Source organism: Plectrocnemia conspersa, unplaced genomic scaffold (genome assembly GCF_051122295.1).
Source record: "Plectrocnemia conspersa isolate PC_06_02 unplaced genomic scaffold, ASM5112229v1 ptg000014l, whole genome shotgun sequence".
Lineage (NCBI taxonomy): Eukaryota > Metazoa > Arthropoda > Insecta > Trichoptera > Polycentropodidae > Plectrocnemia > Plectrocnemia conspersa.
The window spans coordinates 1,205,334-1,233,333 of NW_028277178.1; the positions used below are offsets into that span (position 1 = coordinate 1,205,334).

General features: G+C 29.8%; 3 protein-coding genes and 2 long non-coding RNA genes across 6 annotated transcripts; 3 read left to right on the forward strand and 2 right to left on the reverse strand.

Moving 5' to 3' along the window:
* The first annotated feature begins 2,802 nt into the window (after positions 1 to 2,802).
* Positions 2,803 to 6,001, forward strand: LOC148225928 (uncharacterized). The gene is made up of 2 exons (XM_088204298.1): positions 2,803 to 2,924; positions 4,763 to 6,001. The coding sequence occupies exons 1-2, from the start codon at positions 2,855 to 2,857 to the stop codon at positions 5,944 to 5,946; spliced, it is 1,254 nt and encodes a 417-aa protein (XP_088060424.1). The 5' UTR covers positions 2,803 to 2,854; the 3' UTR covers positions 5,947 to 6,001.
* LOC148225929 (uncharacterized) lies at positions 2,835 to 9,565 on the reverse strand. Its single transcript, XR_015812323.1, has 2 exons — positions 9,513 to 9,565; positions 2,835 to 4,601 (listed from the first exon to the last, which is right to left on the reverse strand). It is a non-coding gene; the product is annotated as an uncharacterized LOC148225929 (long non-coding RNA).
* On the reverse strand, positions 6,004 to 8,008 carry LOC148225930 (uncharacterized). The gene is made up of 2 exons (XR_015812321.1): positions 7,883 to 8,008; positions 6,004 to 7,801 (listed from the first exon to the last, which is right to left on the reverse strand). It is a non-coding gene; the product is annotated as an uncharacterized LOC148225930 (long non-coding RNA).
* LOC148225931 (serine/threonine-protein kinase Nek7-like) lies at positions 6,700 to 8,645 on the forward strand. Of its 2 annotated transcripts, none has more exons than XM_088204299.1 (5): positions 6,700 to 6,945; positions 7,603 to 7,822; positions 7,891 to 8,093; positions 8,281 to 8,394; positions 8,487 to 8,645. In XM_088204299.1, the coding sequence occupies exons 1-5, from the start codon at positions 6,700 to 6,702 to the stop codon at positions 8,643 to 8,645; spliced, it is 942 nt and encodes a 313-aa protein (XP_088060425.1). The 2 variants fall into 2 exon arrangements, with proteins under 2 accessions (XP_088060425.1, XP_088060426.1); XM_088204300.1 differs by having other exon boundaries at positions 8,467 to 8,605.
* A 9,204-nt stretch (positions 9,566 to 18,769) lies between the features above and the next one.
* On the forward strand, positions 18,770 to 27,840 carry LOC148225932 (cytochrome b5-like). Its single transcript, XM_088203558.1, has 3 exons — positions 18,770 to 18,911; positions 25,156 to 25,459; positions 27,510 to 27,840. The coding sequence occupies exons 2-3, from the start codon at positions 25,223 to 25,225 to the stop codon at positions 27,693 to 27,695; spliced, it is 423 nt and encodes a 140-aa protein (XP_088059684.1). The 5' UTR covers positions 18,770 to 18,911; positions 25,156 to 25,222; the 3' UTR covers positions 27,696 to 27,840.
* The last annotated feature ends 160 nt before the right edge of the window (positions 27,841 to 28,000 follow it).

Here is a 28,000-nt window from a genome sequence, read left to right on the forward strand (position 1 = left end):
GCACTTTTTTTGCCACAAAGATAAGATAAATGATAAGTTACCGTTTTTTAAACATCGTATACTTCTCTAAGATTAATTGTTTTTCAACAGTTTTGCTTTGAAAAACTTCTCAGAAAATATTTTAATTATCTAATATTTATATTATACAATGTACGAAACACGACGCCCGATATTGCTTCTTATCTGAAAAATATTTCTAATTTTTTAACACATTAAATACCATGTACGTATATTTGCGCTTCTCATCATTTCGACTTCATACAAAAAAACACAAATTTCTGTAACATTTATTTAGCACTTAACTAAAATTATTGCTAATGTCAAATTAACTTGAATAGTTAAAAATCAATACCCTCTCCATCTCTTTTATGTATAAGTAATAAACATTTTACGTCCCATTTTTATCACTATTTGACAGCCTTCGTATGCGCGTTCATCAATTCCTAATTTATCTTGTAAGTCTTACAAAGTTTTGTCGTTAATAATTGGACTTGAAATGGTTCAAGATACATGAAATCCTAACTACTTTTTTAGATTCTAATTTTATTTTTGAAAAATCTAGAAAAACCTTTTACGATACATTGTATATAATACATTTTTTTATAATATTGCTTATTATATTTTATTAATATTATCATAATAATATACATATTTTGCGGCAATAGTAATATAGGCGATTTTATGCGTTATTTTGCTTTTACAATAAGCTGTACAAAAGTTTTCTCGCAATTATAATGCCTAAATTCAAATGATTTATAAAAAAATACACGAATAACGAACAGGGGTATGACATGACCCCAAAGTATTTCCTGACAAAAATGTATTTGTATAGTTATATAATGAATCTTAATGCAAAATAACCAAAAGGTTTTGTGCTCTGTTCTTATTTCTTGTATTCCAAACTATACACAATTTTAAATTATCTGTGGCCAGAATCGACTAAAAACCATTACGACTTGTAATTGAAAAAAGTGTTACGTCAGCGAAAATCATGGAAAGTGGGGTACTATTGTACCCCTCTTCGACCAAGCTGGTTTTATTCATCATTTTAATGTTAAGCCCAAAAATTAGTTAAAAGTGCATTATGATAATCCAATATTTTTCAATATTGCTTATTTTTAATCTAAAAAATAAATTAAATTCTTAGGTAACATTATTATTATGGTATTAAAAATTAAATTAAATTTGTTGAAATGATTTTTGAGTATTTCTTCAAAGCAAAACTATTCTAGAAATAAGATTATCTAATAACAAATAATGCATTAAACAGCTGATTTCAGTGTGTTATTTGCATATTATCTTTATAGCAAAAACCTACATAATAAAAATCTGAGAATTGACAAATTTTGTCACTAAAATATATTTAAAATAATATGTATGCATACATGTTGAAAAATAATGATGTTATCAAACTACACCTCTTAATTTTGAAAATAAATAATTGTCCAGTATAAAGTAGAAGTAATACAATAAAACAAATGTGCTTTAACAAACAATATCACGTGAGAAAATGTTGTGTTCGGAACATTCAAGAATTTCTTAAAATGAGAAATTTAAATTTAAATATACCCAGGATTTAACTGAGCTTATAACGACTACTAAGACTTTCGAAAACCATTAGCGATAATTACCGTAACTAAAACTACTTAACCTTTGGCACAAATCTAGATACAATATGCATTGTCTCGCGCATTGAATAGTATTTTTAATAGTACCTTTTATCGACACCGATGAGCAACTACAACGGTTTTGCTCATAAAGGGCCACCCGGAAGACACTCGTGCTTTATTAGACAGGTTTACTAGTCATTAGTATAAATACGACTCGGAGGAAAGAGAATCACACTATCGACGAGAGATTGATCCGAGAATCAGAACAGCACTCAAGAAGTTAGGGTCCCTGCCACTTACACATTACATCATAAAATGAGTCGATTAATATACCACTGGAAGGACTACTCTGTATCAATCCCGATCACATGCTACAGCCCTTTTAGATGAGGTTGGACTCTTTCTCATTCACCTATGTCACATGAATTGTATCTGTAAATCGAAATAATTTGTATAATCTAAATCGTACTGATAATTTCCAATTGCATTTACAAATTAGTTTTGAAAAGAAATTAATCCATTTCCTGCGAATTGTGTTATTGCCTGTATTTATTTGTTCTATATTTTTGGTTACCAAGTCAATTGAAGAAACATACTTGGGAGTAAGAAACATACTGGGGCCAAGAAGAACAAATAACTTTGTATGATGATCTATAGTGAATTATTAATGCTATTGATAAAATAAATATGTCTGTGAAGTGTTGATGCTACAGACTATATATTTCTACGTGTTAGAATACAAGTCATTATCTTTGATTAAGAGAATTTATCACTTTTGTTAGATGATGAAATTTATTTGTAACTTATTTCAATACCAACTCTCTAAAATTATATTTACATACATTTTATGACCTTTACTAGATTAAATATTGATTGCAGATATAATATGTTGACTACTATTCACATACTTTACTACTTCCAAGAAAATATTGAAATGACCAAACATCATAGTTTCTGTATATATGTAACATTAAGTTCTTATGTTTTCCTTGAACTGATTAATAGGTACTTCTTTAATTTTTACTCCTTGTTTTTAACTTAAACATATACATAAAAATATATATTTTTATTATTTATCAGCACAATTGCTAAACATACGGATTTTCCACAAACTGTTTAATAACCTAATGCGAAAGCCGATTGGTCATTGTGTTTATTTATGCTGTTCATTGCTAAGGGTTATCAATTTTAGAACTGATAAACAGGTTAAGAGAGCATCTCGACGTTAGTATTCATCAGCAACTATGGCGAGAAGCATCATGAAGAGCGTAGCATTAATATTTTTGTTTTTTCTGGAAATATCTAGGTGTCAAGGTATAGTAACTTTTCTTTTATCCTTTATCCTAACTGCGTATATCTAGTCTTATTACACTATCAATGACCTTATTATTGAAGGTCATGAACCTTCCTTCAACCTAATTCTATGTAGTATAATATAATTCCAGTTCTTTCCACATGTAGTTATGTTTTACCACAATTTGTTATCCTATAATTGAAAAAAGTCACTCATATGAGCGAGTCTCCATGACGTTTCGAAGATAGAGTTGAATTCCTGGGATTCTAGTCACTGCTCTTCTGGATCTGATCGACGGTCAGAATAAAATCGGCCATTTTCTCAGATTTTGTTTCGGTTCATCTAAAACTAAACTCTCGTTTATTTCAAGTCAGAAGTGAAGTAGTACAATTTGTATACTTGAGCAACACATGTAGCCATTTTATAGCCAAATGACTAGTGCCGTTTTAAATTCATGGTCCTTTGTTTCGAAATGCAAAACAATGAGACGCTTCTCCTCGAAAAAAAATGATTTGCCGTATTCGAAAATATTTGCGAATAGAATATTAATCGGTGGTATTTACTATGACCAAAATTCGTTGCACGAAATAAAATGTTGGAAAAGCCCATCCTTTATTATCGTTTAACGCTTATCTCAAAAACAGGTGTGAGTCGCAAAATTTTGAATTTGTTGTTTTAAGATTTTATTTAAGTCAGTTCAATAATTTGATCGTCGGTAATTTATTTCTAGTTATTTAATTTATATACAAAACCGTACAAAACAAATGTCGATATGGATCCGATAATTATGTATTACAAATTCATTCCAAATATTATTAGCTATTGTATACCGATGGCTTAACCCATTCCCTGTCATGCCTGAGCTAACTCGGAAATATGTCTTTTGTGAATTCTCTATAATAGCTAAAATTTTGCAACATAAAAAAATACATTAATTTTTTAATAAATAAAAAAATAATTAATTTTGATACATTTGTATTTTTGTGTATTTATATTTATATGCTTGTTGTCCATGAGCAATTAGGTCTAAAATTTTAGGGAAATAAAAATAATATAAAATTAACGAATAATTATTTGCGTTTAATTTTACATCATTATATTGTGCTACAGCCCGCGTAACATAGCAAATATCTGTATTTGACCCGGAGGAGGAAAAGGTTGAGTATGACTGTTTTAAGTCATGAAGATATCGTTTTCAACAAATGTACGAATTTAAAAAAAATATTTTTGTTACTACCGGTATTTAATTTTGTAATACCGGTAGTACCGAAGGTAAATTTTTGCCACAATACCGGTATTATCGGTATCGGTACTACCGGTAATGCAATCCCTAATTATAACATTTATGATATAAGCTTAAATAAATAAAGGTTATTTATTTAAGCTTTTCAAATATCATCCGGTAGCACTACCAAATCATTTTGAATGTTTTCTAATTCTAAGTGGTCTCAGATCACGTGCATGCTGTAGCATATACACTCACCATGCAATTTTAGATTGTTGAACAATTTTTTAATTTTATTTCCCCTTTCTGAAGCTGGCGCCCAGACAGTATACCCCTCGGGCTGGCCTTAGTCACGAGTACACTGTTCGAGCTTATATACTCTTTTTGAGTTCGGGGAGGTGCTTCGCTCTTTTTTACTCTCGACCGTCTAGCCAAAGCGACGCTTTGGGGCGGAAACAGACTATGTTATTGTCTGTTAACTATGAAATACAATCCTCTTTTTATAATAGCTGAAGATTTGCAGCGCTGACACTTTTATTTCGGGTATCTGCTAGGAACATTACGTCGTGTATTTCTTTATATTTGCGTTAGTAAAACTATATATACTATTAATTTTATATATTCTCATTACAGATTACTGCATCATAGACATCGATTGTGATCAATGCTTTCCAGATCACTTACCCTTCATCACATCGCATCCTGCGATCGACAATATCGTCAAGATTCCACACGGCGAAGAAGCGACTCTACATTGCCACAAATCCAAATTCAAACTATACCCTGAGCTGAATGTCGTCAAAGCCATCTGCGACTCCGGTCTATTCAGAACCTTTCCAGACGATTTCGACTTGAAGCAAATCAGTGATCTCGGTTGCCAGTCGAACTACTTCGAAGACGTCCTACATCCGATTACCAACTGCAACCAATCTATGCAAGGACGGTCGTATCAGTATCACGACACTGTAAAATCTTCTGTACAACATCTGGTAGAAACATGTTATGATCCAATCAAAGGAAGAACGCTTTTCACTCACATGACGTTCTCGAATAATAACAACATATTACACAACAAACACGATGATAGCGACAATAAAATCAGCTTTTTGGAGACCTTCAGTAGAATGACAGACGACACCCATAAACTAGAATCAGAGAAAGTGTACTCAAACGACGAGATCATGAACCGCAAGCTGAAGACGTTGATGGGCAACGACAGCTGCAATCTAGCCGGCCAGAAATTAATAACAGCGAAAATGCTACCTGCCAGATTCTTCCACAACCAAAACGGAATCGTCACCAAATACCCATCCAATAAGATAGCGGTGTGGGGTAGTGTAGTGAACGGAAACATGAAGCACCTCCAGAACGATATATACAACGCATTCTACACCAATTCTAAAAAGAACAACTCTGCCAACATCGATATATACGTTGGAACTCATGATACTCTTACTCTACCGATCAGATTTAAAGAACAGGAGATTTATTTGAAACCCGCAAAGAAATACCCAGTACCTAAATACGTCTACACTATAGTTCAAGACAAGAGCATGAATAAAGGAATAGCTCTGATTATAGTTAATAATCCGTTCTTATCTGTAAGCGATATTAGAAATACTGTATTTTGTCCGAGTATGTGCAGCTCTGTATCTTGGTTGGATAACTTAAAATTGACCAATAATTATGAAAGGATTGTTTATGGATTGGTCTTTTGCTGCGATCTTCATTCATTCTCGAATATTGTCAGTGGGAGTCCGAACATTTTATCTAAGATTCATGTTGGAGAAAATGGATTACTAAAGAAGCTTAATTAAAAATTATATTATTTTAACTATTTTATGTAAATATATTTTTAATATATAAACTAAATCATTGTTTCATTTATTATTCATTATTGATATTGTCCCCTTCAAAGAAATTTGCATTAGATACTGTCGACGCCAGATTCGTATGCCACGTGTGTTTGCAAACACCAGTCGGTCGCCACCGCACAAACGGAGCGGTTACTGCACCGATCCGTTATTCACATAAAGTGAATGTTTGGTCTATACTTTACAGATTTAATACACTTATACCATTAAAAATACTAAAAAAACATGTTAAATAAAAAAATTAAAAAAAATATTAGAAAATAACACAATTTTTGTTTTAAAAACAGCATTAATCTTCATCTCACATTTAGTATCCATTTCAATGTATTCCACTGCATTATTGTCCGAATTTTCATATAAAAATGAATTGGCTGGCTCTTAAAGGTGTTTTGTGAAGTTTAATGCTTAATAAGCTTTCTTAAGCTTTCAAAGGAATAGGTCCATCTTATGCTCGCAAAAAGATCTAAAAATATTCTAAAAAACATTCCTCGATGATGACATCATATTGAATGACGATTTTTACTATATGATGTCATATTCCTTTGGGTATAAAAATATATATCCCATAGCATGCACTTAAATCTAGTACATACAAAGAAAAGGCGTGTTAGATAGCAATCCATAATTCAACGATAATAAAAACCATCATGCAATGTTCATATTGATTTTTTGTTTAGTCAGTCAGTATCATACTTAATGGCCTTATTTACGGTAGTGCAATATAAACCATTAACTATGGAATTGGTCGATACCGATAGCATTTACAAAGATCTCACAGATTTTCATATCGAACAAAGGATAGGACGAGGACAGTTTTCAGAAGTTTATAAAGCTACTGTAAAATCGGATGGTACAAATGTTGCTATCAAAAAGGTGTTCTTCTTCGATATGGTGGACGCTTCTGCGAGAGCTGAATGCCTTAAAGAAATAAAGATATTACAGGTATAAATTTATAAAAAAAAAAAGAACAAAAAATGAAGAAATAACAATTTTATAAAATACTCATAGAAAAATTAATTTAAATTATTATCTGTGTAAAGTTGAGTTTTTCTTCTCCGCGTTTCACCAAAAATGTCTTTAGGCATCTTCATTAGGTAAACTTGCTTATGAAAGCTATTCTCCCGAAGATGCCGAAAGACATTTTTGCCGAAACGTCAAGAAAAACCTCTACTGATAAGCAAAGAAAAAATAATTATTTAAACCTGCGTTAAAAATAATGAAAATAATAATACATGTGTATGAACTTACACAATAAATTAATTCAATTACTTTTATTTTATTTCAATTTATATTTTTGCCCTCTCCACTTATTTTTTATGATTATTTTATTGCTTTTATTTTATTTTGTTATACAGCCGCCATTTTAAAATGAAATGTTGGATGAGGCTGACTTACAAATTTAGCCGAGATATTATCAAGGCTATTTTTTCAATAAAATTTATTGAAAATCTGATGAAATAATAGAAAGTTAATTTTTTCAATCGTGTTTCAAGACGCTGCAATATTTCTTTAAAAATATATTTTAAATAAAAACTTTAAAAAGCCAGATGACGCATATTTGAGTCAAGTTATGTGTTAACATTATTAATTTTATTATAGCAACTATCTCACGTCAACATAATTCGATATATGGGCTCATTCGTTACCGACTCGCAACTGCACATAGTATTGGAGCTAGCTAATGCTGGAGATCTCTCAAGACTCATAAGAAACTTCAGAAGATTGAAACGACTGATAGACGAACGTACAATTTGGAAGTATTTTGTACAAATTTGCGCGGCTGTAGAACACATGCATTCTAAAAGAATAATGCATAGAGGTTAAAATAACTTCACATCGCTTTTGATATAAGAATATATTTATAAAAATATTTAATAACCATTTCAGATATAAAACCAGCTAATGTATTCATCACCAATAATGGAACAGTTAAGCTTGGAGATTTGGGTTTAGGACGCTTCTTTAGCCACAAAACAATGGCTGCTCATTCGATGGTCGGAACTCCATATTATATGAGTCCAGAAAGAATCAAGGAACACGGCTATAGCTTTCAATCGGATATTTGGTCACTAGGATGCTTACTATATGAGGTACAATAGCATGTGAATATTTTATATTATTTATTCATTACAATAAGTCTTTAATTTTAATATTTTTTAAAAATTGGTTTCGACTATTATTCTTAATTAATAAAAATATATGGATAAATCAACTTGTATTTGTGATTTATTCTGTATAATAAAATACAATTTCTAATACATATTTACTTGCTAATAGTTGGCTGCATTGAAATCGCCTTTTTATGGTCAAAAGTTGAACTTGTATGGTTTAATAAAAAAGATAGAGAAATGTGAATATGAAAGCCTGCCATCTTACGCATACTCGATAAAAGTATGTATTTTGAGGATTAATTAATATCGACGGAAAAATCCCGTCGGTAATATTATTAAATAAATTTATAAGCAAATTTAATGTCATTTTAGTTCCGCAATCTTGTCAGTCTCTGCATCAGAACGAATCCATTGGAACGACCGAACATACATTATGTGTTCGGAGTCGCAAAAGAAATGCACACTTTGGGAAAGTATTCAACAAACAAGAAAGAAGAAAAACCATTGAATTATAGCAAAGCTCCTGAATAATAAAATAAAAGCATAAAACAATGTATAACTCTTTCATTTCCACGTCAATAATCTTTTAAAGAAATGGGTAAAAGCATTACAAAGCATAATACAAATAAGCGAGCATACTTTCGAAGGCATCAATAGCTTTGTACTCTTCATGTTACAGTATTAAATAACGACACGTTACAGCACGGGTCATCAACCTGGTCCCCAGCGCCCACTAGTAGGCGTTAATGGCTTCTGTGGTGGCGGTGGGCGATTTTTCTTTTACCCTAAAATCTTTTTTGCTTCACAATTATCCACAATTGGATAGAAACACAGCGTTGTTGGTAGGCGGTAAGGAAATTTTAACCATAAAAAATAAGGAAAAGTGGGTGGTATGCATAAAAAGGTTGACGACCCCGCGTTACAGTATTACATAACGAATTGTAATCTTTTTTTATTACCTATTGTAAGACATATTCCTTCGAAAAAATAGCGATTCTTCTCATTTGCGTTCGACATTGCTCATCGCGGGAAGACCGACTTACCGGGGCTTTAAAGGACTAGCGAAACACTGTTGCACGTTTTATTATTTTATACGTGTTTAACAACACACGCCTGTAGCTGCGTCCGAACTCCATGGACGTTAACGTTATAAAAACTATTTGGCCATAATAAATAAATAAATGAATAGGACTTCACATGTTTTACAAACATATTTCCATGAAATCATTTTCATATATCTTGCTATAAATAAATATTTATATATGTTTTTATTAGTTATTATATTAAATATTATTTTCATATTAAATATTACCGTTAAGGTAAAAAATGTCGAATGTATCGTTAAGGCTTAATGATACATTCAATATATTTTAATATGTATAATTTATGTTGCATTACCAATACTATTAATTTATATTTAATATGTAAAATTGTCATTTTAACTATATTAGTATAAAAATTGACAGCTAACCTAAAACAATAACAGATGATAAATAATTTGGCCTTAACACTACGTTACTCGTTCATGTGTATATTTATTAATTTGTATTGGCTAATAAACCATTACAAAATCCTACTTGAAAAAAACTACAACATACATTTAACAATATTGCAACAATAATTTTCAACAATATTACATACAATTACAAACATAGCAATAAGTATTTGAATAATTAAAAAACTAATTGTAATCGGTTTATTTTTCATTAGCTGGAATTGATTTTGCTTTTTAGACTTGCGGGGAGATCTGGCATAATGTGACACCTTGTGACACACGAAAAATAGAGAAGGGGGGGGGGGAGTTTCAAAGTATCTAAACTATGACATAATTTATGAAAGTATGTTAAATTATTACTAACATACATTATTTTTAACCATTAAATGCAGGTAATACCGAACATGAAATTATGCTCTGTATAATTTTACAAATTTAATTAATATAATGAAATATAATTATATAATAAATAAATATATATTTATAAAATTTAAAATGCACAAAAATATTAATAATTTGTATTATTAGTACATAACATGTCAACGCTGATTCACTTCCAAGAAAAAGAGATAAGAGGCTATTCATCAATGGAGAGTCGCCTGTGAAGTTTTAATTTAATTATAATTTATAAAATTTTAAAATTAACTTGTGTAATAATGCGTCATTTTATATTATTTTTAATATTATTATTATTATACTTCCAGATCTTCCACTAGAGATTCTCTCTACCCGTAAATGACGTTTACGAAAAATCTTTCAAGATGCTTGACTTTGTTTTAAATCACGCGTTTCACTTTGACGATCCTTCAGTTTTGTGTGTCATCTGGTCGACTAAATATTTTTCCGTGATTTAGTAATACATATGTTTTTATTGAGTAAAGACTTATAGAATAAATTATTTTTAATAGTGTTGCGTGTCTAATTTGTACTGTTTATGTTTATCACTATGTATTCTACACTATTATAAAGGTGTCCCAAAATTAACGCAAGATTTGAATTTGCCGTCATCTGTGCAGTATATGTTGGCAGCCCTGAAAAAAAATTTGACAGTTGAGAGTTTAGGGTTAGTAAAAATTGAGCGTTACACAATACAACAACGTGTTTTAATTATTGAAAAATATCTGTAAAATACTGAATGTTTGGCGGCCGCAATTCAAAAATTGAATACAAAATATGGTCGGAATAGTGTTTTAAGTTCGTCAACTGCGAAGAGGTTAGTTGAAAAATTTAGAGACTGGATCAGTTGGAGATGCTAAGCACACTGGTCGTCCAAAAACAAGCCGTTCAAATGTCAATATCGAAGCAGTGCGTGAGAGTGTTGGTGAAAATCCCGGAACATCCATTCGGCGTCTTGGACAAGAATTGCAAATTTCAAGAAGTTCTTTACAGCGTATACTGACAAAAAATCTGTATCTCCATGCTTACAAAATTCAATTAACACAACAACTGAAGCGTAATGACCATGCACAGCGAAGAGGGTTTGTTGAATTTAATTTTGTTTGTTAATATATTACTAAACTATATGTATTTACTGCCCCCAATCGACAAGATGATTTTACTTGACTTTAAAAATAATAATAATATGCATTTTAATAAGATTCATTTAAAATGAATTATATTACAAATAATTTAATTTTATTAAAATAATAATAATTATCAAACTTTGAGGAGTATTTATATGAATTCTTAAGATAAATGCACAGGTTAGGGCAATATAAGATTTGAATAAAAAATTACTGTTTACTCTGTTTAATATTTCTACCGAGAGATAATTTTTAATAAAATCATGCCACAAAAATAATCTTTAATATATTTATATTAATGCTACAATAGATAGCCTACTAATCTGAATATTATGTACATTGATAATACTATTATAAAAACAGAATAGATTTGTAAATGTTAATTACTTCATTAATATTTAACATAATAGTAACCGCATTCTAACAATGATTTTTCGTTAATTAATCGCATTTATTCTCTTGTCATATTTTTTAATGAACAATTGCGTTAATCAATATAAATATTGAATAAAGGTTATCATTGTTTTTTTTAAATTATATATCGGTCAAATAATAATACAAAAATAATTCATAATATTGACAGTGGGTCGTTTAAAATAATTAATAATTAGTGTAATAACACGTTAACTGATGTAGTCTCAAGATATTAGACATTTTAAAATTGATATGTTTTTTTACAATTTATAATAAATGTTGATGATTTTTATAATGGAAAAAATTTATGAATATGTTATTTTGTGTATATTATAATTTTTTTATATATACTTACCAATATTTTTTTATGTGTATTTCAAGAACAGAGAATACATATATTTGCTTTTTGAGTTAATTAGTGTATTCGGTAAATAGTGTTTGCCGGCACGTCAATAAAATCAGTACAATCAGTAAACAACTGCATGAAATAATTTTTATGATAATGATTTTACTGCTCATTGGTTATATGTATTTGTTTTAAAATAAATTGTTCAGTACATGGGTTTTATATTTATATTACAAACTTTTACCAAAAATTTAGTAAGACTTGTATTGCCTATTGAGTGTAATGAATTAATACTTAATTATTACGCTATATAAATTTTAAATCACAAATTAAAACTCGATAAAGTTAATTTTAAGAAGTTTTTAATTGATTTCAGTGGGATTAAATTTAAAATACACAGATAATCTGGTAGATATATTTCGATTTTGAAAAGCTTTTTGACAAAGTTTTAAAATGCTTTAATTTAAAAACAAAATAGTTTTGGACTTATCTTATAAAAGGATTCGTTTTTAAAACTTTTTATATCATATACTTTTTGATTGCCTAAAATTGAATACATCAAAACAATTATACTAAATTGTTGATTAAATAGATTTACGTCACTTTCACGAGTTGAATGCTTATTTTTTGACCTTTCGTCTGACGTTCTGGAATGATAATATTTCAAATTAAACCGAAAATAACGATAATAATAATATTTTGCGATGGGCGTGTTATTTGTTTTGATCGTAATGTTTCCATTCCTTTATTACAAAAAGTAATAAAATTCAATAACTAAAAATAAAGTTTGGAACGTCACAAAAAAGAACGTGCGTAACTTCAAAAGAATTACAATATTATTTAAGTTAATAAATTAATCAACACGTATTTCATCATTTAATTATTTTTTAAGTGAGTGACGCATGAAGATTTTTTTAATAATACAAGTCGGAAAATCCTTATGGATCACTTTAATGCGTAAATTCAATTACTTCATTGTTGAATATATCTGTGGTTAAGCGGTTAACGTGTGAAATGTGTAGGTGTATTATATTTCCTAGAATGTATTAAGTTGCAAATTATAGAACTGCTTGTAAGATAGTTCCTGAAATGTAATACACGTTGAAATGAAATTACATCATTTTTTTCATCAACAAATTTATTTTAACAAATACACCCTAACTGAACACTTCGATAAATTAAATGCAAAAGACCAAGAGAGAGTTAAAACTTATGAAAGTAATAAAGAAATTGTAGGAGGAAGCAAAAAAACAATCACTTCATCTAAGTTCATTAATATTTATTGCATTATTTGCAAGTTTCATTATTTTTTCCAGCTGAAACTTAAATTTCAGACCAATTTGATTGATTGTTGTTCATCTAAGTAAAAAATTCTGTTCCACACAAACTATTTTCACATTATAAATATATCAGTCTTAAAATTTTGTGAATACTTGTAGGGTTTTAATCTGTATTATCTGTAATCTAAAAAGCTTTTTTGCTTCTTGAGAAATAAATTTAGTATCACGCCTTTCCTAAAGATTTGTTTTCATATAATAGATAATGTCACTGACATTATCGGTTGCACTCCCTTTTGTACTTTCCATAATTAAAATTAATTTTCTAAGTAATTTGAGTTACTCTTGCACACAAACCATAAATGCATTTCACCACAATACTTTGCGGAAGTACAGTCATACGTAGCATCTCTCATATAGTCTCATAGTTTGTCTGCATTTCGATATTCTATGTTTTTAAAATATAATAGCTATCCATACTGATATTACTACGTACTTCTGATATAAGAATGTTGGTCAAAGTATATTCAAATCGAATTTTGGTCAATAGGAGGGCGCAAAAACAATTATCACTTCTCAGAAGGCAAAAATCCACGTCAAAAGCAATAAAATCGCGTGGGCGCCGTCTCCAGTGGGAACGCTCGTTACCGAGCGTTCCCACTGGCGACGGCGCCCACGCGATTTTATTGCTTTTGACGTGGATTTTTGACTTTTGAGAAGTGATAATTGTTTTTTGCGCCCTCCTATTGGTCAAAATTCGGTTTAGATTTGCTTCATTTGATTCTAAGAATATTTCAACTAAAAAAAAAGGCATTTTTAATGAAATACTTGACCAACTTTGCCCCCCCTCCCCTTGGAAAAAGCTGAAATGACGTCCCTGTGATGGTTTCGCGTCAGATTTTACTGTAGATGGATTTCAAAATGCAGATGCATGAATAAATATATTTTTTATTTTACAATAATGTATTTGAAAATATTATTTCTAATTTATAAAACATTTTTTTATATTAAATATACTCTGAACTGCACCAATGTAATTAAACATTAGCAAATAATTATAGGTGCTAGCTATTATATGAATATATTATTATTTTTAAATAATGTAATTGTTAATAAATAAAATTTATTTAATTTAAGCACTAAATTAAAGTATGTTTTTGTATATTAAAAAAATATGAAATTAAACGTTCACAAACTATCATTTGACAAGTAAATAATTAAACAATATTTGATCTATATAAAAATGAAATAATCAGAGATCCTTTTTATATTTGCATATTTTAAAAACAACTTTTGCGATTATGTAATCAAATTCCGACGACGAAAAGGTCAAATGGATAGTGGAGTCATTATACGGTGATTTATTTTTTTTGTCAAAAAATATAAACTAAATCGGGAATTTATTATTTATAATTAATAACTTAATAATACAAATAATTACAATTAGTATGGTTTTAATTTACTCTCAATTTGATCCTGTTAATGTATGTACATATATATTGTTAATAAAACTATTCTTAAATATTTGCATAACGACCTATATAGTAGGAAATGCTTATAATACATAATATTATAGGCGTGTTTCATCTTAATCTGAAAACTTTGTTAAAGATGATATAATTATCAGTAAATTTCATCATATGTTAACCTTTCCTTATGATAATTCAACTTTTTTCTAGTCTATTGATATGCTATAAATGAATGACTATATTTCATCAGTTTATTGGGTTATGATATGTAAAGATGTATGATTTTTACATATATAATAATTTTATCTATAATGATGTTACTGATGATTAAAAATAGCTTTAAATGTCAATCAGAAAATAGATGATTTGTTCTTCATAATATATATGAGCAAGTGTCAAGCATTTATATTTTTTATTTCAAAAGCTCATTTACACTAACTTTGCTTAAAAAGTACACCGATCTTATGAAGCAAGATAAAAAATGACTCCTGAGATTTCTTCTTTAATATATGCGAAACCATCGTGGTCGCTTTCCAATGCCGACAAAGTATATGAATAACAATACTATTGGTTTTTCAAAACACTGTATTTTTTTCGGGCGTGTATTGTATATCATAAATAAATTGTTGAAGTATTGTAAAATAGTATTTTTGTTCGTTTGTTAAATTATCGCTTAGGATCTTCTACATATCGCCATCTGTCTCCTTAATTCGTTGGCATTGAACATTGATCTAGATATGTGTGGCAGCTACGAGGAGCTGGTCCAGGTCGTATCATTAAATTTTATTATCTTATGATTTTTTCAATCTTACTTTGTATAATTGTTTGCGTTAAAATAATACTTTATATTGTTTTTGCCCATCGTGTTACATTGGTTTAACGTGTAAGGACACAATAGCCTAATTTTTTTTTGTTTTAAGGCTGAATGGGTGTAATTTTACAGCCAAAATAGACTACGAAAAAACAGTTTAAATAATAAGACATTCTTTGATGAAGTGTCGTGGAAATGCTGGATGATTTTCTGATGTATCTAATGCTGTGAATTTAGATACATTTAGTCCTGAAAGCGTCTTCATCCGCCTGTCTGTCTGCCTCCGTATGATAAAGTGTGACATATTTTATAATATTGATATGAGACAGCTTTATCAAATCGCAGATAAGGATGTTGGTGGGTCAATTGCATCGCTTCTTGAACCCATACACAAACATATGTTAAGTACAACTTTTAGCTAACCACTTTCGGTGATCGTTAACATGAGGGTAAGTGACAATTTTTTCTGAGTACACGCATTGCCTATCGCGCGTCCTTTTCACGCAAAATGTTTTTGCAAAATTTCATGCAAAATTTTTCCTGGTTCTTACGAGTTATTAACGCTTTGGAAGAGATATTACAAATTATTACGCAATTGTTTATCACTGAGCTCTCTTTTCTACTGGTTAGCCTTTTATCGAAGCGAGTTGGTATTTTTTTTATGTGTTTGAAATGGTCGTTATAATGACTTTTAAGTTAATAATGTAGTTGGTTGAAAAAAATATAAAAATATACCTCCAAAATCATCACATTTGTAAAAGTTGGTTTCAAGGCCTCGCGTTACGCGACCGTCCGATATTTACAAATAATAATTCAAGTAATGCTTATTTGAAGCCGAGTCATTAATATGTTTTTTACATATGCTTCGAAACAAATTAATGATGGTTTTTAATCTCTGCCAATCTCTAAACCATCGCAAATTAAATAGTCAGCTTTATATATTATAGGTTCTGTTTTACTTATACTTTGAGGATAACATAACGCTGCTACGCATTATGTAGAATAAAAATGCTTTTGAAAAACCTATAAAAGATGTTTTTATACAAAAAACGTATTATAAATGAGATTAAAAAAATAGTTGCTATGTCGGGTTAATAACCGCAATCGCTTTACTGACAGTGTATCTAAAAGTTTATGATAAATTCACTGATCATTTATAATTTTTGACCGATCATTTATTATTATATGGTCAGTCAAATAAGAAAGCTAAAATATATTATAAATAAAACTTCTTTCATTAAGTATACAAATATACACTTATAGCATAGAACAGAATATATTTTTTCAAGGCCGGAATAGCATACTCTGTAAGGCACTGGACTGATAACCCGGAGGCCATAGGTTCGGGACCCCGCAGCAAACTCACTATTGGTAAAAACAAGCCCCAGCTTTATAGTGTATATCTTTACGCCAAGCACTCGTCATTAGAATAGAAATCATTCTAGATATTGTATTTGCATGTGGAATAATTAATAATATTCGATATTTTTCTTTAAATTGTGAAGAAATTTAAAAAATGTATTGCACTGTAATTGATCTACAGAGATTTTTTTATTAACAAACCCATCTTTGAGCACTCAGTTATAACCTACACACATACAACGGGTTCCGTTGTATATGTGCGTATTTAGGCGATGTACGTATTACAACTTTCTTTCGATGGGGGCTAAGCTTCGCCGCGCACACTTTGAACGTTTGGACAGTGTGATTTACACAGACGCTTACATAAAAAACCTCCAAGCGGCTCAAGGCCCCACCAATGCCCGATATTAAAATGACCAGATGTCCTCAAGATTGTTCTGCTCAAAAACTTTGTCCTCCTTTTCGGATATGGCATTTGAACAAAATTTTTGAAATAACATTTTATGGCTCTCGCGTTAATTTGTCCTCCCTTATTCTCCTCCATTTTTTGAAATGACCATTTTTAGCTCCTGCAGCAATATTTTTAGTGTCCTATTGGGATAGAAATATATGCCACCTCCACTAACAGCCTCCTCTACTTTTTATGGCATTATTTTACAGTACAGTTGTGATTCATTAGACGCATGCTTGTAATATAAAATTAATTAGTTATACATTGCCATACATTAAAAACATCAATATTGGAATTCGGATTAGACTACAATTATTATTAGCAACTTTTAGAACAAGTTTATTTATTACACTGACACACATGACGATCGGAAATTTGGACGGATTATGGCCACTTACAAATACACATTTAGACAATTAGTGTCTTCATAACTTTGAGGGGGTGAATACAAGTGCTGGTGGTGAATGGAACCCGGATTACAAGTGTCCGGTGACAGCGTTGCCAAATCTCTACCTTTTTTAAAAATATAACTGACAACAACATGGTTTGTTTCCGCCCTAAACTACCACATTGACCAGGAGATCAAGGGATAAAAGAGCGAAAACACCAGCCTTATCTCTAATATACTATATAAGCCTAATCAAGACACTTCAATATGTTACAAGCTGAATTTTCTACTACTTTGCTTTCGAACTGGGACGAACGAATAATCTGAATTAGCATTAAGCGGGGGTAAGCCGAGTATCGACTGAAACTAAGAAGACTGAGGAAGCATCTAGATACAAAGTCTGAAATCCAATCTTCAGAGACGACTTTGAAACTATGAGACGCTGTTCTGTTGGACAAATCATACATAAATTTAAAATAATACATTGGACAGATAATAATAAATCAATAAATTGAATAGCAAAATACTTAATGGTGGAGACATTTCGGGCAACAGCATCGAAAGGGAGCTGGAGAAGGATTATTAGCACTTAGTAAAGTTTGTAATGGAGATCTATTAGTTCCTTAATATTAAGGCATCAACTACAAATAATAATAATAATTTAATAATTCAGTATAGTATTATTTACAGCTTTTCAAACTTGAACATATAAATGTAGTGCATTTGTCTGTCCGTTACATATTTTTTTGTTTCTTAAATATATTTTGATTTTAAAATACTATAACGTAATCAGCATTTAAAATAAATCATTGACATATAGCACACCTCATTGCTTTCTAAATTGAAATCAAAGATCAACTATGCGACCCTTACTGGAAATAATCGCCTTAAACTGACTAAAAATATTTTTATTTATTCGAGATATCTTACACACTTTGCCATTATTATCTCAAATACTAGTTCCCAGAAGAAAGTATTGCGTCGGATGCAAAACGCGATCGCTGTTACATCAGCAAAGTCACACAGATAAGATAAATGACAAACGGGGGTGGGGCATCACAAGCGAAAAGTATATAAGAAATCGGTTAAGTGCTTTATGAGCGAGTCGCCTGTTGTATAGCAAAGTGTGTGGCAATGAAATTTGTGAGCAACTCGAACGACTTGATTCGCTTCGTGCACAGTTTTACCGTTTGGACGATACTCGTTGGTGATTCGGACTGTTGGTGAAGATAGAGTGCTAAATCGGACTTAATCTTATAAGGTTAGTGTATTTACTTTGCTATATTTTTAATATAAAAAAATATATTAAAACACCCCTTGCTAAGATTGGATTAGAATATCAGGTGTGTGAAATCAAATATATTGCATCAGGGTTTTAAGTATGAAAGTGAAATAAACACTGAATTGACTATTAAATGTGCATCTAACAAAAATATTTATTTTTGAACAAAATGAATTATATGCATTCATTTATGGATGTGTATTTTGTTAGTGTGTGTGTTTTGTTATTATTTAAATATTTATAGTGTACTTTGAAGGGCATATTAAAAGACGAGGAAGGAGGGGAGGGGGTAATATGTGTCGTGATTTGAAATAAGAAAATAAATAAAAGCTAATTTTTTACTATTGATTTAATTTTTTTTTTAATTATTTGCATATTTTCAAAAATTATAATAATAATGTTGTACCTGTATTTTTATAATTGTAAAGTTGTATTGAGATAGTAAACAAAACGGGAGAGGGAAGGAAATATGACGAGTATAATGTTCCCTTTTTAATTTGGGTCAATTAACACTTTATCATTGTATCTGCTCATGTTTTATCGATCAAGTATTATTGAATGAAATGTATTTTATTACAAATTCAAATATTATAGTGTAATTTGGCTATATGGTAACACTGTTTGGACCGAAATAGAAAAAATCGTATTCACGTAACGAATATTTTAAATATAAAATTAAAATAAACTTATGGTTATGGACGCTTAATGATTATCTAGGGCTGGGGTGGTCAATCCGCGGACCCGCCTTGAACATTTTCCGGACCGCAAGATTCATCACACTTTTACAAAATATATTTATTTTATAATCGCCAATGTGTATTGGCGATTACAGACAATTTTTCGCTTCAAAAATATGTCTAGTGTATCTAAATCTAATATGGGGATATATAATTTTATATATGGCCCGCGGAGTGATGCATTTCCAAAGTGGCCCGCAAGATCATTTGGATCGGCTACCCCTGATCTAGGGTTTCCACAGTATATAATTTAATAAAGAACATTTTCACTTCTTAATGGATATAATTATGCTGAATTAAAATGCATGAATAGTATTTAATATACTGATTATATAAATACAAATATCATTTTATTTTTTTCTATAAAATTCGCTGCTATATGATGGATTATGGCCAAAAAATATGTGACATTTTCAGTCAAACACAATGTCGCAAGCAGCAAAATTATAAAATATCTAGATGATAAATTTTCACCATTTGTATTATTATATGCTGGAATATATCCTATAATTAATAATATAACATTATTATTTGTGATGTACTAATATTTTTATTTTTTAAATCTTCTGTTGTAACCTGACAGGCGTAAGCCCAATGCGTTACCACGGGATAAACCTATACCAACTGAGTAAATCAATCAGACATAACTAATACATTCAAGCAAGTATCACTGCAGCTGGGGTCAGTTTTTATTATTAGCCTTAAATGATTATATTTATATTAAATCTTATTACAGACATGTTGCTGTATTTTTAGACATATAATTTAAGCAAAAGAGGATTTCAATTTTGTACATAAAAACATTATCTTGATTATGATACTAAAAAAATTACGTTCAAGTATTTTATTATTATATTATTAGAATTCTATATAAATTAGATCCGACATTTTATACTATGGCCAAAAATATTGAAGCTGTTTTTTTTAAAGGCAGTGCTAAACGAATCAAAATTATATTTTTTTTATATTTGCAATGTATTGCTTAATAAATAACATAACGATATTGTAGATGATATATTAATATTTAAAGCAAAAGATGATTTCGGTACAAATAAAGGACATTTTCCTTATATCGATACTAAAATGATATTTGAATTTAGATCTGTGTGATTAATATCAATAAAATATATTTTAGTATCTATGATAGATTATGGCCGAAAAAATATGACATTTATAAGCTTTCCAGTGTTGCAAGCAGCAAAATTATGAAAAATGCCAAAATTATTGATAATTTTAAATTTTTATGGGAGTATTATATTATATAATTGAAAGAGTTACAAGAATGTTTTTCTTATAAATATCTACCAAAAATTTAATGTTACTTACACTTTAATAACTATTATTGTTGCTATGATAATATAAATTGAGATTATTGAGGTTATTGACATGGGGCTGGCGGAAGGGATTTTTTTTGTCTTACTTGTCGCATTGTGATAGTTTTACTAAAGTAATATCAATGGTTCTTCTATGGATCTTTAGAATTTGTAAACTTGGTATGTATTTGGTGAATTTAGAATTTAAAATTTTATTAAATTATATTAAATACTTTAGAAATTATGACGATTTTAAAATGTATTAAATACGTGAATGACATATATAATTAATACAAAAATTGCAGACAAAATAATCTATCCATCAAAGGAATCTTCTGAACTAGAGTCCGAATCTTCGTTTACACTAAACACTAAATTCATATTATTCATAATATCATCCATGGCAATATCTTTGATTTCATATTTTTTTTCATTTTTTATTGCATTTCGGCAGACATTACTCCATTCGTTGGCAGTTATGATATTTATTTTTTCTTCCACTAGTTTTTTACTGAATCTATTGTCATTTTATCAATAATTACCGATTTGCTAGTATCGTCCATCTTTTTAAAATATGTATATACGTTTAAAGCCATTTCTTTAGTTTGTCCCGATAATGCTCTTCCTTGCCCTAATTTGCTGTATTCCAACATCTCAATACTTGATAAACACCGTGTACTCAATAGACGACAGCTTCGCTCTGTGCCAATTGCCTACTGACTTACACCCATTCTACCTTACACCAACAGGCGCGTATGGTGAGATACATTCCCTTTCGCTCGCTCGCTAGTGTGTGAGCGATAAGGGGATACGGTCCGAATGCCCTATCTCTCACTCACTCTAGTCACTTAACACGCGAGCGAGCGATAGGGAAAGTATTTCGCCGCTACCGCTTGATCCTAAACCATCCCTATGTTATCGCCGTCCACTAAAAAGTCTTTACATCAAAAATTATTTTACAGGGTCTAATCAGTGCAGATTAGTATACATATTTACACACACTATTGCAATAGGACAAGTTCCATGTCTAGAGCTATACTTGTTTGTTAGCACGGCACCAAGTTCAAAGTTTAAGGTTGCGAAACGTTCATTTATGTTCACACCCCAAATCTAACCTAAACGAATGTAATTACGGTAAAATACATTAGTTTTGGGTTTGACAGCATGGAAAACGCAGTGGGGTGTAACAACTCATAATATATAGTAAATTTAAAAAAAGTTTTAAATTAAAGATATATTTTATCAGCAATAGCTAATATATGAATAACATAACCTCAAATAATATTATTATTGTTTCGGTAAAATATGATTTAAGTCGTAAAACAACCTAGCAATAAAAAACACGCAAATTTTCTCATCCAAATATCTAAAACACATTAACTATATATTTTAACAAATTCTTGTCTTAAATTATATATTTAGCACACGAAACAACTTATTCTAAAAATATACCATATGAATATCTCGACCAAGTTCGCTAAATAGCCTGATCCGCCATTTTGTTGCAGAATAGCGGCTATTAAAATTATTTTAAAAACATTCAGAAAATATTAGAGGAAAAAATAAAATAAAAACATTTTTTATACATGTTTATGTATGTACATAAATCTCAAATTATTGCGGCCTGTAATGAACGGATAATTTTGCTGTAATATATAGGGTTATACTTGGAATTTGAAAAGGCTTTTGACAAAGTTTTAAGAATGAAAATTAAAAAAGTCCAATTAAATATTTGAAACTATTAAATCTCTCAGTATTTTTTTGATCGCAAAAATGTACTAATATTTGATTATATATATTTATGTATTATTAGGCTTTATTTTTTTAATGAAACATATAAGATATTTCTTAAATGTATCTTGTGTTCCTCTGATTAAAAGAAAACAACGAGGTTTTAGTGCAAGGTCTGTTATAATACCGTAGTTTCTGTTGCATTGATTTATTTAGTATTATAGTACAACTTTTCATAATCATAATATAAAAGTTTGACCGTTTTCAATGTTCACAACCAATAAAGTTTATCGGTTTAAACTTTTTTCTTATAAATAGTAGTCACGGTCAACGACTACGATAAGATTTAAAGAACAAATATTATAAATAAAATATAATAAATCTTCATAAAAAAAATCTTTATAATGCTTGATTTGCATTTATTTTGTTTTGAACATATTACCTATGAATATACAAGACAAGCAAAGATAACAAACAGTCAAGATCATACCAGTTTATTTCAGTTTTGTGTTTATTATGAATGCACATAATTAACAGATTGCACATATCAAAAGGGCAAATGTATATTTTTAAATTATCTATGATGATTTATTAATATACACATAAAGATAAAGTTGTATATCATATTATGAATTACTTTTAAAATTGAAAGTAAAATAAAATAACTTGGGTTTAATTAGGCGTTGAATGAAAGAGTTGACACTGTTTTCTGCAATATATATATATATAAAGCAGAACGACAAAACTATAAAATTTTGCATAACTCGCTGAATAGCATTAAATAAATCACCAGTTCGATAGAATGTTCTAAAATACACTAGCTATAACCAGTATGCACACTACTATGTATACCACAGTAGTATTTAATGATGTATTCTTGTAAATTATTGAACTTTCAAGTATCGCGAAAAAACCGGTAAATTATAATATTTCTAAATGTAAATTTAACGTCTGCAAAATATTCTAATCTAACTATATAATAAAAGATAAGTGTCTGGATATTATGTATTATTGAAGCTAGTGAAAAAAATAGTTACATGAAAATGTCAATGTCCTATATTGAATGAGTGATAGTGGACTTGTGTGGTGTCGAATTTCAATAATCTGATTGAGTTAACGTTCAGCTTAATATGCAATAGCATGGTTGTAGTCATTCTGCAATTGTAAATATATTAAATAATATACGTAGAAATATCCATATAGGTAATATTTATATAATTTTGCAGCTAATATAGTAATAATAAAATAACATATTTCATTCATACTGAGTTGATAATCGTCTAGACTTTTATATTTATATATACTATATGTATATATATATACAGTATGAGATTATTTCAATATACCAAAACTAGTATTGGATGAAGTTACATATATTAGTGCAAAATGTAATTTAAATACTATACAAGGCGATTTCTGAATGAATTATTATAAATTTACAAAATTTTGCAGCACTATTTTCAATTAATATTAATTGATAAGATTTCTCTTTTTTTAAATTTACATTCTATTTAAATCTTATTTATAATAATAATATAATAAAATCCAAATGAATGTCTATGAAAAAGCATAAAATGCCATGATACACCAGTTTTATATTATTCGAATTATTATTTAATGGTATCATAAGTAATTAAGTTAAATTTTAATCGCTCATGAAAGCTATCTATTTGTCAACAAAAGTGTAAAATTTGACCGAAATGTGCTAAATATAATACATGATAAATTAAAAAGACGTCATTTAAAGTTATCTCACTACAAAATTCTTGTTAAAACTTGAAATAGATAGCACATGATTAACTACTACATAAATATTATTGAACCATGATTTTAAAGATATGTAAAGATTTTTTAATTATTTTTTAGTCAATAACTATGTTGTAGAACATCTTTTAACTTTATTTTTTGCACGATTTTTTTATTAGCCGCAATTTTTAAATAATATAGCGTGATAATTTCATGATCAATTTTTAAATGATAATTTTTTAATAATATTTAGGTATATTAAAATCCGATTATAAATAAACGGCAGTTAAAATTTTTATATTATTATTTTCTTATTCAATTAAAAAAAATATTTTTAGAAATAATTCAAGATTTAGAATATTATGGTACTGAATATGATGATGCGACTAATAAATGATATGATACTGTATTAATAAAGCTCATAGATGTGTAAATGCGAAAAAATATTATTAATAGTCAACGTAGATAAAAACTCAACTTTCGGTGTCAGAACCAATAACTAAGATGACATTACAATACATTTTAATGTCATTACGATTTTTATAATTTAGTTTTAAGCCGAGTTGACAAGAATTTAGCTGATTAAAAAATAGTATATCGTAAAACAGTATTTTTATATATTAGATTTTAGACTGAGTACACCACTTTACCATTCGCAAATCATTTCTAATGCGGTGTCACATTTCAAACCGACAGATCACTGAAGCCGACCACCACCGTCGGTCAACCCATCCGTGCCATTCGAAGCTTCGAAGAAAGCAAGATGGCCAGCGTACAAGCTAAGCCTCAGTTGCCGAACGAGGCGCAGATAGGAGACGTGAGCAGCGCGGGACTGATCTCCCTGACTATGGCAGCCCTAAGGATACGCACACCGTGGACCAAGTCCTTGTTCTCCGAGAGAGTCATTACCTTGGACGAAGCGTCTTGGCATGACCACTCCGGAGATTGCTGGATAGTCATATACGACAGGGTATATGACGTAACCAAGTTCTTACAACAGGTGAGATTTTTTAATTTAGTATAATAGTTACAGTAAATTAGCTTCGCTAGTAGCTAGTAGAAATAAACTGGTGAAAATGTTTTTGGACTTCACTGAAAAATATACATTCACTGTAACATTGAATATAAAAAAAGAATATATATATTTACTACGTATAGAAAATTTGAAATCATTTAATTTTACTAGCACCTATCAAATAAATTATATTTTCACTAGTAAAATAAATACGAGGGTGAGTCAATACGTCCTTAGTAGTATCAAAACAAGCTTGTCTCTCTTAATAGACTGCTGTCAAATTGTTAGCCATTTCCATCGCGTCTTTTCATTTTTCCAATCGATTGAAGCAAACAACCTTTGTTATTTTCGAACAATAAAAAACGAGTTTCGTGTAGTAATTAGACACTTTCATTTGAAAGGCAAAACACCGAAAGAAATCAAAGCCAAGTTGGATGAAGTACATGTCACATCTGCACGAGCGCTTACAATTGTTATCAATTGAATGAATGAGTTTAAATGTGATCGTATATCACAAGTGGGATGTCCACTTGAGGTGACTACGCCAAAAACGATCGACAAAATCTACGATATGGTCTTAGAGTGATCCACGAGTGAAAGTGCGCGAACTTGTTGAGGCCATAGACATATAACATTGTATAGTGGTTTCAATTTTGCACGAAGAATTGAATATGAAAAATATATCGGCAAGGTGGGTGCCGCGTTTGTGGTCAATTCAATGGCTGGTTTGGCGTTTTTCCGTCGCAATCCCAATGAGTTTCTGCATCGATACATAACCCTTGATGAAACATGGATCCACCATTAGACTCCAAAGACACAGGAAAAGTCGAAACAGTGGGTTTCTGGAAACGGTCTGGCATCCACCTGCCCCCCTCCCCACAGTTGCCGTCCCTGCCTTTGTAATATTACAATGAACTGGTTGTGTCTAAAGAGCAACAGAGATGAATCGAAATACTACCGAAACGCTTGCATAATTTATCGAAAATAAAAAATATTACATGTATATATGATAATACATACATTTTGCATTACTATGCGTTGTAAAGTCTATGATTTACTGTATCACTTGAAATAAATGCATTAACAATAAGAAGTGTCTAAAAAGTTAACCTTTAATATTTTATTCAAGTAAAAGGACAAAGTAGATCATTTCAATTTTACACACTTAAGTCATTGAATTTCATTTACAGAAAACTGTAATTTATTAGGAAAATATTTTTGTGCGGCCAATGAATACTATTTTTAATAGCAAAATAGTGATTTATTAGAAAAACATAAAAAAAATTGTACTACGTTGTATTTTATCTTTTTTATAAAATAGTCACAATGAACTTCGTTTTTTTCACTATATTTCTATTCTATGCGTCCGTATTCAAATACAAGTTTATAATTTAATCACTGGCGTATATTTTATTATCATTTATTTTTTATAGCGATCTATGGCGCAATATTGTATTAATTAATAGTTATGCAATTACTATACAGCGCCAAGTGTTAAACCCTCTTTACATAAATTATATATACAACCTAATTGTAAATAAAAGCTGTGTAAAAATAATATTGGCAGCTATCAAATTATTCGTGGACTTACAGATAGAAAAATCTCTAAAAGATAATTGACACTGCTAAACAATATTGCTTCAAAGGTAAATCAAGTAAATTAATATTGTATCATCAGTTTTAGATATCTTTGCCTTGTTTTTTAAATTTTCTTTGCCAAAATACTCGATCCTAATCTAATTAGAACATTGACAGTATTGTGTTATGGCCAACGACCGAAGTGAACCAACAGCGCCTCGTGCGCTAGAATCGTCGTCCGACAGTCGTAGCTTCGATCCCGCCAAATGATAATTATTTTAAACCATTCTATATATCGTTAAGACGAACTTCCTAATTGGGTCAAAATATTTGTGGTATATTTTTATCTAGCTGGTTTTAAATTATAACGAGTGAAATTTATAAAAAATACAAAATTGTTGAAACTGCTTTGCCAATGTGACTCTCAACTAAAAGTTTTTCTTTGCTCTTTTCACAGCATCCAGGAGGATCAGATGTCTTGTTGGAATACGGCGGAAGAGACGCGACCGTCGCTTTCCGTGGTTTCGGCCATGGTCACGAAGCCATCATCAGTCTTCGTCCTTATCTGATTGGACAGTTACCGCGCAACGAATGCATTTATCGCAAACCTGGAGGCATCTTAGTCGGTGATCTTCCAGATTGAAGACTCAAATAATTATTATTATAAAAAAGGCCGCTTTTTGGTCGAAATATGCGTATCGCATATCGATGAGCAGTATTTTATTTATTTATTTTTTTATATATAATTTATTTAAATTCATGTTATTTATTGAATTATTATTATTATTTGTACTTATTGTTATTATATTAAATTATACAATTAATGGTGAAGAAGTTTTTTTATTGTTTTTTTTTTTAATAAAGGATAAAACTATAATAATCCTATATATATTTTCTAATAGTACAATTGTATGACTGAGCTAAAAAGGATTAAATTTTAAATTTTAG